The 13,106-nt window shown below is 44.4% G+C and overlaps 1 protein-coding gene across 2 annotated transcripts in view; it reads left to right on the top strand.

Moving 5' to 3' along the window:
* Positions 1-13,106, top strand: part of VPS13D (vacuolar protein sorting 13 homolog D) — a 252,545-nt gene that overhangs the window by 115,635 nt on the left and 123,804 nt on the right. For both annotated transcript variants that reach the window (XM_083163091.1, XM_083163090.1), the window contains 6 exons: positions 654-817; positions 1,858-1,966; positions 2,804-2,983; positions 5,135-5,245; positions 5,328-5,477; positions 8,274-8,423. In XM_083163091.1, coding sequence (XP_083019217.1) covers positions 654-817; positions 1,858-1,966; positions 2,804-2,983; positions 5,135-5,245; positions 5,328-5,477; positions 8,274-8,423 — 864 coding nt within the window. The remainder of the gene's footprint in view (positions 1-653; positions 818-1,857; positions 1,967-2,803; positions 2,984-5,134; positions 5,246-5,327; positions 5,478-8,273; positions 8,424-13,106) is intronic.

The raw sequence follows: 13,106 nt of genomic DNA, 5'->3' as shown, positions 1-13,106 counted from the left end.
TCCTTTCATGGGTTTGAAAAGTTGGGAGCTGATTGGATGCCGCTGCCAACCAATAGAGCAGCCACAGATGCATTAGAACCTAAATTTGGTAATAGAGGATGCAATTTTCCATTGCACTATTTCCTCAGGATGAAGTTGGCAATCTTGGTGTTTCTATTTAGTTAATTGTGTTTATTTTTCCTGCATATTACAGACTATAGATCAGTGGTTCTCAACCTCGGTCCTCATGACCCCACACAGTGCATGCTTTCCAGGTCTCCACACAGAATCACAAGTGAAGTAATTAGCCCCACCTGTGGATCGTTTAAAATGTCGGTAAATAATGAGTGCACCTGTGCACCAGCCGGGTGACCTGGAAAACGTGAACTGTTGGGGGGGTCCTGTGGACCGAGGTTTAGAACCACTGCTATAGATAATGTATATTCTATACAGTATACCTATATTTTAAGGAATGCTCATTGTTTCACTCTTTGATGCAGTAACTGTTACAAAGGTAGCGGGTGGTGGAGCACTTTCAGCCAGGACATTGTCCTGTACAGGGTCTGTGGCGGTAGTGTCCCTCCTGTGATGGACCTGTAATAGAAAAACTGTGATTCTTGTATGTATGAAGATATGTTTTCATTGAATTGCACTGTGTATTTGTTTAATGGCAGGAGCCAGGCAAGCGGTCCCAGCTTTGGCGAATGACAGGCACTGGTATGCTGTGCCATGAGGGCTCCTCAGCTCCCCATAATCCAAACAAGCCATCCAACGTACGGTCTCTTGAGTCTTCCTTAGTGCTGGATATTGCTGGACTTGCAGCGGTCACCAATAACCGGTACAGTGGTGTGATGCTTTTTCTGATTTGAAAATAAAATTTTCACCATTTACATAAATATCTCTGTAATGTTACACCCTCTCTCCTTCCCCCATATTGTACAGGGTTATACTGTACATTTGTTATACAGAAACTGTTATAGAAACCTAATTTGCCCGCAGATATGAACATTTTGGCCCGTCTAGTCGGCCCCTTTTGTGTCCTTTAGCTTACCTCAACCCTATTTTATCGTTCCTTCTTTTGTAAGGATATTCTTATGTCTATCCAATACATGTTTAAATTGCTCTATTGTATTTGCCTCTGCCACCGCTGATGGGAGGCTATTCCACTTATCCACTACCCTTTCTTTGAAGTCATTTTTCTGTAAATTTTCCCCAAAACTAACTCTAGGTTTCAGTTTATGTCCTCATGTTATAATATTTATTTTCCTGTGAAGAATGTCTCCCTCCTGGACCTTGTTAAATCTCTTGATATATTTAAAAGTTTCTTTCATGTTCTCCATTTTGCTTTCCTCCCACAGACTATAAATGATAAATCATCCACCATCGCTGGCATGCTGGTAAAACCAGCAGATGGGAGACTATGCTATCGATGATGCGGGGGCGCGTATCATCGCTGGTCTGCCATCGGTGGGCCATACACACTAGGCAATTTTCAGCTGAAAATCGTCTAGTGTGTATGGGCCTTTAGTACATCTTTCCCTCTGTCTTAAGTCTTATTCCTCCATTTGATTTCCTTGTTTCGCTTTTATATTTAAAGCTTTGAACACTTTACTCACTGAATGGTTCCATTTTCTCCTCAGCTTCTGCCTTTGCACGTCTGATCACCTGTCTGGCATGATACACGTCTTTGTCATTGTTATTTGAATCTGCTTATACAGTAATTATTAAAGCTGTGCTTTTTGTTTCATACTAGTTGATACTCCTTTTGTAATCCACACTGTCATCTGCTATCATGTCAAGGATCCATAAATCTATAACAAAATAACAATGCCATACAGTCTTTTGTTATAATCTGCTGTGTGCTCATCGTTTTACCAGGTATGAGCCGCTGATGCTGAGGAAGCCAGACCGCAGGCGGAGCACTACTCAGACATGGTGCTTTCGGGATGGCAAGCTTAGCTGCAGCCTACATGGACTGGTTGTTCAGGTGAGCGCACATTTGACAATTACTATAGTAAACAATCTGTATATAGTGATGTGCAGGTGATGTACACTGTGCAGTTGTGCCATCACATTGCCTCCAAGACTCCTATTCAAGCAAACATGCAGAGAAAGGCTATTTGGCGAGTCTACGACAGTAGTGTCTGAGGACACATTTGTAGTTTGCCCCCATCAGCAAATTTGTTGTAATTGTGTCATTCATTTATAAGATAAGGGCTTAATGCAGCACTGTTACCTTTTCGTATTTATTGTTTAATGTATTTATAGGAGGGTGGATCAATAAGTACCTGTGTTAAGAATGAAGACGTAAATTTTTCACAAAAATGTTTATTTCTTTTTCAACATAATCTCCATTCACGGCAATACACTTTTCCCAATGTCCCTGCTATTTCTTTAAACCCTCTAAAAAATATGATTTGTCAAACTCACATAGGCTTCTGTCTTGACGATGACCTCCTCGTTTGAGCTAGAAAAAAATCCCACGAGCCACGTTTTCAGGTTAGGGTACAGAAAGAAGTTACAGGGAGCCAAGTCAGGCGAGTACGTTGGATGCGGCAACTATCATAGCGCATTCATGCAATTTGACCACAACAATTCCGGGAGTTGGTGCATTGTTGTGGTGAGAAAAAAAAAAACAACCTATGAATCAATCTGAAATTTTGTATGGCGTTGAAAGATGGTAGTACACGATCGTAATACCAACTTTACTCAGCAATGCCACCTTTCTTCAAACATAGGTACTTATTGATCCACCCCCATGTCTTGTTTTGCTATTATGTTCTGTTATATTCTGTATCCATGATGCCATCTGTGCTGATTTCAGGCGAGAAATGGCGTTTCAGGCTTGTTCGATGGTGCAGAAGTGGTGCTCGGACCAGACGCATCTTTGGAACATCTGTGCTCTGTCCCCAAAGAGCAGCAGTTTATAAACCAGAAGATGAGGCCCGGGTCGGGTGTCCTGTCTGTCAGAGTTATCCCAGATGGGCCCACCAGAGTTTTGCAGGTCAGTGTCGCCCCTTGTAGTGCTGTGGGGCCCGTAGCAGTTGTAGGAAACCATTCATCTTCTTTCTGACTCTTTACTTGGGGAACTGTGGTGGGAAAACATTGAATCCATCCATAGCATAAGCATACAACCCTAATTATTCATGTAGTAAGAGGTGTGATCATGCTGGGAATTGTAGTCCTACAAAGAAAGAAAAATATAGTTCTGAAGCGCACTCTACAATAATGATAATAAAAAGTTATATAACATAGAGAAATATTGAGGTTCTTGGGATATTTATTGGCTAAGAAAAATCATCCCACCAACCAGCGTATGAGTGACCTCATCACCGGTGGAACCCTAATACTAAGTCTGAGTCCTGGACGCAGAACCCCGAAAAGCCAGTCAGCCCAGGGCAGCACATTAGTAAGAAGCAGGTACTTTATAAATCTCCACTTTAGCTCTCTACAAGGCTTAGTACATCTCCCCCAATGTCTGTATTTGGAACAGACCAGAACTTACATTGGAACAAAGCCGCGGCTGCTACATTGTAGTACTCATTCAGAGACTCAGCACACAGATATACAGGTGTCCTATATCAAATTAATCTGCTATCTCCTTGTGCGTCCAAGTCGCATTGTGTTGGGACTAAGATGCGCTAAGGCGAAAAAAGAAGCATGGGGGGCTGTTTGATGTGACTGCAGCAAGGATGAATGAGGACACATCTGTATTAAACAGCTTATGTTATGGCAGATGACCAAGTATAAGCAGAATGGACACGATTTTTCTGGAAAAATGGAAATAAGTGTGGCGCTCCTATAATTCTGCTGCCTGTATTTCCAAAACCCGTGGATCAATCCCTATTGATCCAGTGAACATATGGGAAAAAAGAAGGGGTGGGGTTCTGGAAAAAATGGCGCTGAATGGAGAATATGTCTGTACTTATCTTTGTATGGTGGTTCTTCTGGTTGATGGTATTTTTGCTTGAGAATTCGTCTCCGGAGCAATGGAAATATGAAAAGATAAGATTTGAAAAAATAGAGCGATATAATGATCTATCTTCTGACTGAAGGTTTAGTCAAGAGAACATCCAGTGTTAGCAAGGGGGCGTACCTTACTTACACTGGTATGCTGTATAATACACATATAATGGTATCTTTTTTAGATGATGGGTGCGTACCCGTACTCACGGCGTATTGGGTGTTGCCACTCCTCAAAAGGTTTCTTTTTGGATATCCTCGTTAAAAAGAAAGTGTGCAATTCTTTTGTAATAAAAAGAATTTATTTACATAAAAAACACACTACAGTTAAAATCTTTCCTTTATAAAAATGTGTCTTTCACTCCTATGGTGTCGTGAGGGAGATAAGGTCCTGATCCGCGGGGTAGTACTGGTATACACCCAGATGTCAAATAGTGGGATCTTACCTACTCTCCAACCGTCACCTCAAACACTTTTCGGATAGAAAGGCACCCTCCTCCTGCCAACGCGTTTCGAGCTGTGGCCCAATACGCCGTGAGTACGGGTACGCACCTATCATCTAAAAAAGATACCATTATATGTGTATTATACAGCATACCAGTGTAAGTAAGGTACGCCCCCTTGCTAACACTGGATGTTCTCTTGACTAAACCTTCAGTCAGAAGATAGATCATTATATCGCTCTATTTTTTCAAATCTTATCTTTTCATATTTCCATTGCTCCGGAGACGAATTCTCAAGCAAAAATACCATCAACCAGAAGAACCACCATACAAAGATAAGTACAGACATATTCTCCATTCAGCGCCATTTTTTCCATAAGCAGAATAGAGTTGTATGATTGGAGCACCTTTTAGGGTACATTTTGACTGGGTCCCGTTCCCCCTACTCCGTTGCAGGGAGCCGGGCAGTGGGGAGAGAGATGACAGTCTGTCGCGGCAGCACAGCCTCTCTCTCCCCAGCTCAACACACGATGCTCCGCCTGTCCTCTCTCTCCCTCCTCCCACCTGCCTGTCGGATGGCCCGCACATTGCTAAGTCTTTTTTTATTTTTTTTTTTAACTCCCGTTGGCCACGCCTCCTTTTTTCCCGGGGCCCTGGTGGCGCTGCCGGCGCCCCTGTGTGTAGTTGCTTTTGCATGACCCTTCCAAGTGATATAGTACAAGCCACCTGTCCATTCATCTGCTTTCCAGATAACAGACTTCAGGCAGTGCAGAAGTGAGCGTCTTCCAAGTGAAATGGATGAAGTTGCACAGCTGGAGATGAGGAAATTCAAGAGCCCAGATGAAGAGCAGGAGTTAGAAGTGTGTATTAGGCTACAATGGAGGATTGTACTCCAGACTTCACAGGTTGAATAGAAATGACAACGATTTTGTTTTGTTCCAGGTAATAGTAAAGCTACAGGAAGGGATTGGTATTTCCCTGATTAATAAAGTCCCAGAAGAGCTGGTGTTTGCAAGTTTCACAGGAATTAATGTGCACTATACTAACCTAGCCGCCAATCAGGTGCTAGAACTCAATGTGCAGAATGTCCAGGTACTATTTTACTTTACCTGTGTTTGCTTATACCTGTACGTGTTTGTACCATTTGTTATGATTTTAGTATGTTTAACGGAATGGTTATTAATAATTTAATTATAAATTGTCTTATGTAAGATAACATAAAGGGGTAAACTTACAAAGGGCCAGATGCACTAATCTTTAAAAGTGAATCAGCTCCTAACTGTCATGTCACAGACTGTGTTTCAAAAATGTCAGGCCGGAGCTGATTGGTTGGTTGTTTATCACTCTCCATTTTATCACTTTTGAAGTTTAGTGCATCTGGCCCTTATTTTTCAGCTGATAGAAACAGCCTATAATAGTATACCCCAATGAAGACCATTGGTTTTTATGTTATACGGTCATGTATCGACATGTATTGGGTTGACCACTGAAGGTCAACGTGGCTTAGTTCAACACATGAAATATGTCGACATGCCTAAGATCAACCGGGTTGGAAGCTTGACCAGCATTAGGTCAACAATGGTTAGATCAACAGTCAAAAGGTCGACGTAATTTTTTTTTCACTTTTATTTTTGCCGACATGTGCCAACAGGCGGTATTTCATGGCCTAGCATCCTTACGGTGTGGTGGGAGAATAACCAGTGAGCCAGGCAAGAGTATGCGGTACACTGTTAGACGGTTTCCATGTCAACTGTGTCAACATTGGAAAAAAAACATTTAACTGTCGACCTAGCCATTGTCAACCTAATGCTTGTGTCGACCTTCCAACCCTGTGGACCTTTTTCAGTTTTCGACCTAAGCCATGGTGGACCCTATGCCTGTCAACCTAACATGTACCGTGATGGTCCTGCATCAGCGGCCACAGTGAAGAATAATTGGTACTTGTTTCCTAGCACGGCCACAACGATCTTAATCGCGGTCATCGGGGGTACGCGTCCTCCGACCTTTTCATGCCCTACTATCCACTAGGGCGTGGAGTGAGAATAGAATAGTGTGGCGAGGGGACGCGGATACCTTCACAGTTATACGCGTCCCCTCGTTGGCTTCCCAGGTGTCCATGGCGACGCGGACACCTGGGAAGCCCGCGAAGGGACGCGTTTACCTGTGAAGGTATCCGCGTCCCCTCGCGGGGCTCGCTGCGCTCGCCACGCTTCGGGCTCGGTGGCTCGCTGCGCTCGCCACACTATTCTATTCTCACTCCACGCCCTAGTGGATAGTAGGGCATGAAAAGGTCGGAGGACGCGTACCGCCGCCCCTCGCGGGCTCGCTGCGCTCGCCAAGCTTCGGGTTCACGTTGATGGCGGGGTGGCGTCAAATACTTTTGGGGGGACATTTTTATGTTCAGGGGTGTTTTTGGGGGTTTCTGGCCCATTTACCATTGTTCTCTATGCTGATTTGGGTAAATTGATCCATTTAACATTGTTTCCTATGGGAAATCGTGGTCATCGCGGGTAAATTGAAGCATTTAACATTGTTCCCTATGGGGAAATCGCGGCCATCGCGGGTGGACCATTTAAACATTTTTAGGTGCACACGACGCGACCGACCCGATTTTTCACTGTTTTCAATGGAAAAATCGGGGGCATCGCGTCGCAGGCCACTAAAATTTACCCCCGATGGCCGCGATTGTGGCCGTGCTAGGAAACAAGTACCGAATAATTTGTGAGTGATGGACAGTTAGTGACAGTTTGGGGAAGGTAACTGGGGTGGCGCAAAAACTCAGACGTGTTGTGGGTGTTCAGCAGCATGTTTGGGGTTGTGACTGCGATCCCATACGCATTTGCAAATGTCTCCAGCGCCTTTTTACGCCCAAGCTGTTCAAATTCAGGCGGCAGCGACATTTGCATATTTTTTGCATACATCTTTGAATCAGGCCCTATAACGTCTGTATATTTTTAAACCTATGAACAACTTAAGAAAAACCTACAAATCTATATAGTATAGATGAGCGGGTCCGGATCTTTGAGATCCGCACCCACCCGAACATCGCGATCCGAGTCCGGATCCGAGCTGACTCGGGAGTTCCCGCCCAATTCCGGACCGAAAATGAGGCAAAAATTCATCATCGCGCTGTCGGATTCTCACGGGATCTGGATTTTATATAAGACACACGCGCGCCCCGCCATCTTCACTCCATTATAGGAGAGGGAAGAGGGTGTTTGGGATCTGTGCTCTGTGCGCTTTTGTTCCAACATCTGAATTTCTGGTGTCCCTTTTTCAGGTTGCTTTAGGGCCATCACAGAATGCTGTTTAATGTTACCTTCTGTGAGGATACGGTCGACAGGGTTTAGTTTGACACGTGAAATAGAGCAACATGGCTAAGGTAAAGAAGGTCGGAAGGTCGACAATGGGAATGTCAACAGTCAAAAGCCAACTTGTGCCAACAGGCGCTATTTCATACCCTACCATCCGCTAGTGAGAATATAATAGTGTGCCAAGAGCAGCATGGTACCGTGCCCGAAGCATGGTGAGCACAGCGGCACACTGACATTGTGTCCGTCGAAATTCGGGACAAAAAGATGTGAAAAACTCATGTCAACCTTTTGACTAATGCCTAATGCTAAGTGTCGACCTTCCGACCATGTCGATCTTAGCCTGTTGATCTATAGTGGTCGACCTAATGTATAGGACATGGCGGTATCGCTGCCATACTTGCAGTAGGAATGTTCATGAGTTGATTCCCTGAAGTTGTATATTTTACAGATCAATTGAGCTACAAGAATGAGTTACCTCATACTTGTGTATGTCATATTAAATGGAACTTGGGGTTATACTGTGAGTACCTAGTATTTATTTTGTGGAAATGATGATTTCATGCTTTTTGTTTAGGTTGATAATCAGTTAATTGGCACCACACAGTCTGTTATGCTCTTTGTAACACCAAAGAGCATTGAAAATGAAGTGTTTGAGCCCGGACCAGCCATCCAAATCAATGCAATGAAGGTTCCCAGCAAGAACGCCCTCACGGACCTATACAAGGTACAACCGCAGAGTACAATTAGTTTTGCTTTATATTTTGTTTGATTGTATAATCCTTTTTTTTTTTCTATTTTAACAAAATGCTGTGATTTGTGTTAACGATTGCAAATCTATTTGATGGCATTTATGATTCTTGGTGCACAAGGAAAAGGTTTTATAACCCATAGTGATCAGTTAGATGGAACTCTTTTCTTATTGCACTTGTTCTTCAATGATGGGTTATACCCAGGCAATGCACAGATTTAGGGCCTTATTTTGGTTCATTCTTTCTGACAAAATCCTTCTTAGATGGACAAAACCATGTGCACTGCAGGGGGGGCAGATGTAACATGTGCAGAGAGAATTAGATTTGGGTGAGTAATTTTGTTTCTGTGCAGGGAAAATAGTGACTGCTTTATTTTTACACTGCAATATAGATCTCACTTTGAAGTAAAACCCCACCCAAATCTAGTTCTCTCTGCACAAGTAACACCTGCCCCCACCTGCAGTGCACATGGTTTTGCCCATCTAAGAAGGATTTTGTCAGAAAGAATGAACCAAAATAAGGCCCTTAGAGTGGTATTCAATCCCGTACGATATTTTCACCAGGCGTAAATATCGTCTGTTTCCAACAAGATTAAGTCAAATTGACATTCAACCTATTCAATGTCGAGATAAACAGGAAAAAAAATTCTACTGTAATAACTGCGCCTAGAGCAGCAATAAAGATCACAAACAACAATAAGGGATAGTTCGGTCCCTCTACACAATAGATACAAAACAAGAAATGTGATGTGATCCTTGTGGCGCTCAAAATGTATATGAAAAAGAAAATAGTTACGTGCTTGTATGCTCCGTACGGCCCAGATGTGGAGTATGTCACATCAGATTTTCATGAGTAATTCATACATAAAAACAGATAAACAAGGACATATATAGTGTAATATGTTTCTCAACAGTTCTTATAAGGACTATCTTCCCAAGGATGAAAAAATGAGGTCTTCCTCCATATGATAGTGATACTATTCTTTAAAGGTTCACCTCCTGTGCTGGCAATAATGGATGATGCTTCCATTCATAAAGATGGTACAAAACATATCAAGGTATCTTTCAGATGCTCACTTGTATGCTTACATTAGCCTCGTGGTGGATCCTCATGTAATGGTTTCTCTTCCAAGAAGTGACGTCCAGGCAGAAATTTAAAAACTTGGTGAAGTTTATTTAAAAAAGTGATTATAAAAGGAAGGGCTTGTTTGATAACAAATACAACTCAAACAGCCTTTTCCAACGCCATAAAATACCAACGCGTTTCAACAGTGTCTGTCTTTATCAAGGTGCAATGTCTGTCTGCCTGGAACTCATATTTATACCTGAGGGGTATGGGACCACCCTTTAGGGGGAGTGGTTGCATTTCACACTAACATACATATCTAGCTAATAATTGCAGTTAATGCACATGAAATAAATTTTATACAGTAGAGAATATGGTGATTTGTGATCCCAGTGGTATGTATACATTAAATATGCCTAAAAATAGCTGAAAATAGTTTAATAACTGGCGTGCGTTCCACGTAAGTGGAACGCACATCACTTCCGCCGGAAGTGTGTTTAATAAGTAATCTGGCGTTATGTGCCAATTCCAGCATAAAGACGCTGGTTTCATACCTTAATGCAAAGGCTAGTTAGTGCCTCTGTAGAACCCGCAGTGGGATCTATGTTAAGCGGACTCCTCCGCTGTTCAGTGTTGACGCTGGACCGGAAGTAACTGGTCCGTTTTATTGTAATGTATTAAATTCACTTCCGGCTTCAGCGCACAACACTGGTAAGGGCGTAAGGGGAAACGTGCTCACCCAGAAGGTTCCTAGTGAGCAGATGTAGCTGAATGGAACGCAAATGCGTTCCAAATACCCCGGAAGTGCCTTAACAAATGTGTATAAGCATATCATTGTATTGCAGGGAGCTGAAAATTACCAACTATATAGGCAGTGGGTGACATTCTATGGAGTGAGATAATCTGACTTTGGCGATTTATTTCGCAAAAACGGCCGAAATCGCATTTTTTTCCATTTTCGCATATTTAATGAAGTGCGAAAATGTGAAAAAAGTGTGATTTTGGCCAACAAGTTGGACACACTGGAAATGCGATGGCTGCTTTTCGCAGCACATCGCATCCAGATGTTTTCACATAAAAAAGTATACAAATCGCATATTTAATGGTATGCGATTTGTATAAACTGTGTCTATAATTCGCCCAAAAATCAGACCAGGTTCTGATGGGCGAATTAGCCAGAACCCTGCACAGATCGCAATGATCTGTGCAGGGTTCTGGTGTAAAAAAAAGTTTAAACAGTTAAAATAAAATAAAAACCAGCGCGGGGTGCCCCGCCAGAGCATAACCAGCCCTGGGCTCATGCTGGTGACATAAAATCAGGGTCCCCGACAAATAGGGGTCCCCTTGATTTAATGAAACCAGCACCAGGCTCAAGGTCCGGCGCTGGTTACCGAAATACGGGGGACAAAATGAATAGGGGGCCCCCGTATTTTAAGAACCAGCACCAGACCCAACCAGCCAGCAGGGTAATGCCACAGCCGGGGGACACTTATTATATAAGGTCCCGCGGCCAAAGCATTATCCCCCTGGCTGGTCAGCATGGGCAGGGGTCCTGGGGAAGTGGGGACCCCCCCAATGAAGGGGTCCCCCCCTCCAGGACTTACCAGCCCATGCTGAAAGTCCGGGGCTGTCCCCGATGCCCCTGGGCGGTGGGCATCGGGCTGATGCAAAGTGTAAAAAAAAGATAAAAAACTATTGTTTTCTACTGTAGAACTATGAGTCCCAGCAAGCCTACCCCGCATGCTGGGACTTGGAGAACCACAAGTCCCAGCATGCGGGGCATTAAAGGGCCCACTGGCACTTGTAGTTCTACAGTACAAAAAATAGTTAAATAAAACACACTGACACCCTGAAAAATAAAAGTTTAATACACACATAACACACACACTGATACTTACCTACCTTGAGCCCGTAGGTCGGTCCCTGGGTCCGGGGTCCGGGGCTCCTGGACAGAAGAGTCCGGTTCCGGGGCCTTGGTCCTGGTTCCGGGTCTGGTCCGGGGTCCTGGGCTCCAGGGCTGATGTCTCCGGGGTCCAGGACCCGAAGTAGTCCAAAAGGGGTTCCTAAGGAAGGAAATCCTACTCACCTGGTCCCCGGCGACGACCTCGGCATCCTCTCCGGCAGACGCGCTGCTCCCGGCTGGTACCCGCTCACGGACTGGAGAGGCGCAGAGATGTTCTTCCGCGCCTTTCCTCCGAATGATTCTATTGGCCACCTAGCGGCCAATCAGGAGCCAAGAAAGTCGGAAGATGAGCATCTCTACGCCTCTCCAGTCCGTGAGTGGGTACCAGCCGGGAGCAGCGCGTCTGCCGGAGAGGATGCCCAGGTCGTCGCCGGGGACCAGGTGAATAGGAATTCCTTCCTTAGGAACCCCTTTTGGACTACTTCGGGTCCTGGACCCCGGAGACATCAGCCCTGGAGCCCAGGACCCCGGACCAGCCCCGGAACCAGGACCAAGGCCCCGGAACCGGACTCTTCTGTCCAGGAGCCCCGGACCCAGGATCCAGGGACCTACCTACGGGCTCAAGGTAGGTAAGTATCAGTGTGTGTGTTATGTGTGTATTAAACTTTTATTTTTCAGGGTGTCAGTGTGTTTTATTTAACTATTTTTTGTGCTGTAGAACTACAAGTGCCAGTGGGCCCTTTAATGCCCCGCATGCTGGGACTTGGGGTTCCCAAGTCCCAGCATGCGGGGTAGGCTTGCTGGGACTCATAGTTCTACAGTAGAAAACAATAGTTTTTAATCTTTTTTTTACACTATGCACTTTACAGCCCGATGCCCACCCCCCAGGGGCATCGGGGACAGCCCCGGACTTTCAGCATGGTCTGGTAAGTCCTGGAGGGGGGGACCCCTTCATTGGGGGGGTCCCCACTTCCCCAGGACCCCTGCCCATGCTGACCAGCCAGGTGGATAATGCTTTGGCCGCGGGACCTTATATAATAAGTGTCCCCCGGCTGTGGCATTACCCTGCTGGCTGGTTGGGTCTGGTGCTGGTTCTTAAAATACGGGGGACCCCTAGTCATTTTGTCCCCTGTATTTCGGGAACCAGCGCCGGACCTTGAGCCTGGTGCTGGTTTCATTAAATCAAGGGGACCCCTATTTGTCGGGGACCCTGATTTTATGTCACCAGCATCGGGGCTGGTTATGCTCTGGCGGGGGACCCCGCGCTGTTTGTTTTTTTTTTTTTTAAATTGCGATTTCCTGCAAACGTGCGATTTTCAGACCGCACATTTTCAGGACTAAAGAAATCGCACCTATTCACACTATTTGGGCCGTTTTTCGCATCTCATTAAATATGCGAAAAACGGGCCAATCTTGCGATTTTCAAAAGTGCGATTTGGTGCGATAAAAAACATGCGGATTTTACCGCATAGCATAGAATGTCAACCATAATTTCTAAAGAAACATATACATAGCAGGAAATACACACATTTGACTGAATTTTACATGATAGAATTATGCTATAAGGATATACATAGAATGAATAATAGACAAATATATATATGACAAAAAATGGATATTACAGTGACCCATATTGAAATAGTTTAGGCTTGAACTTATAAATATTTAAAGGGGAAATTTAGAAGAACCA

The sequence above is a fragment of the Crinia signifera genome, chromosome 19 (genome assembly GCF_055691185.1).
Source record: "Crinia signifera chromosome 19, ASM5569118v1, whole genome shotgun sequence".
Lineage (NCBI taxonomy): Eukaryota > Metazoa > Chordata > Amphibia > Anura > Myobatrachidae > Crinia > Crinia signifera.
The sequence above is the reverse complement of the archived record's forward strand: the minus strand, read 5'-3'. Positions and strand labels throughout refer to the sequence as shown.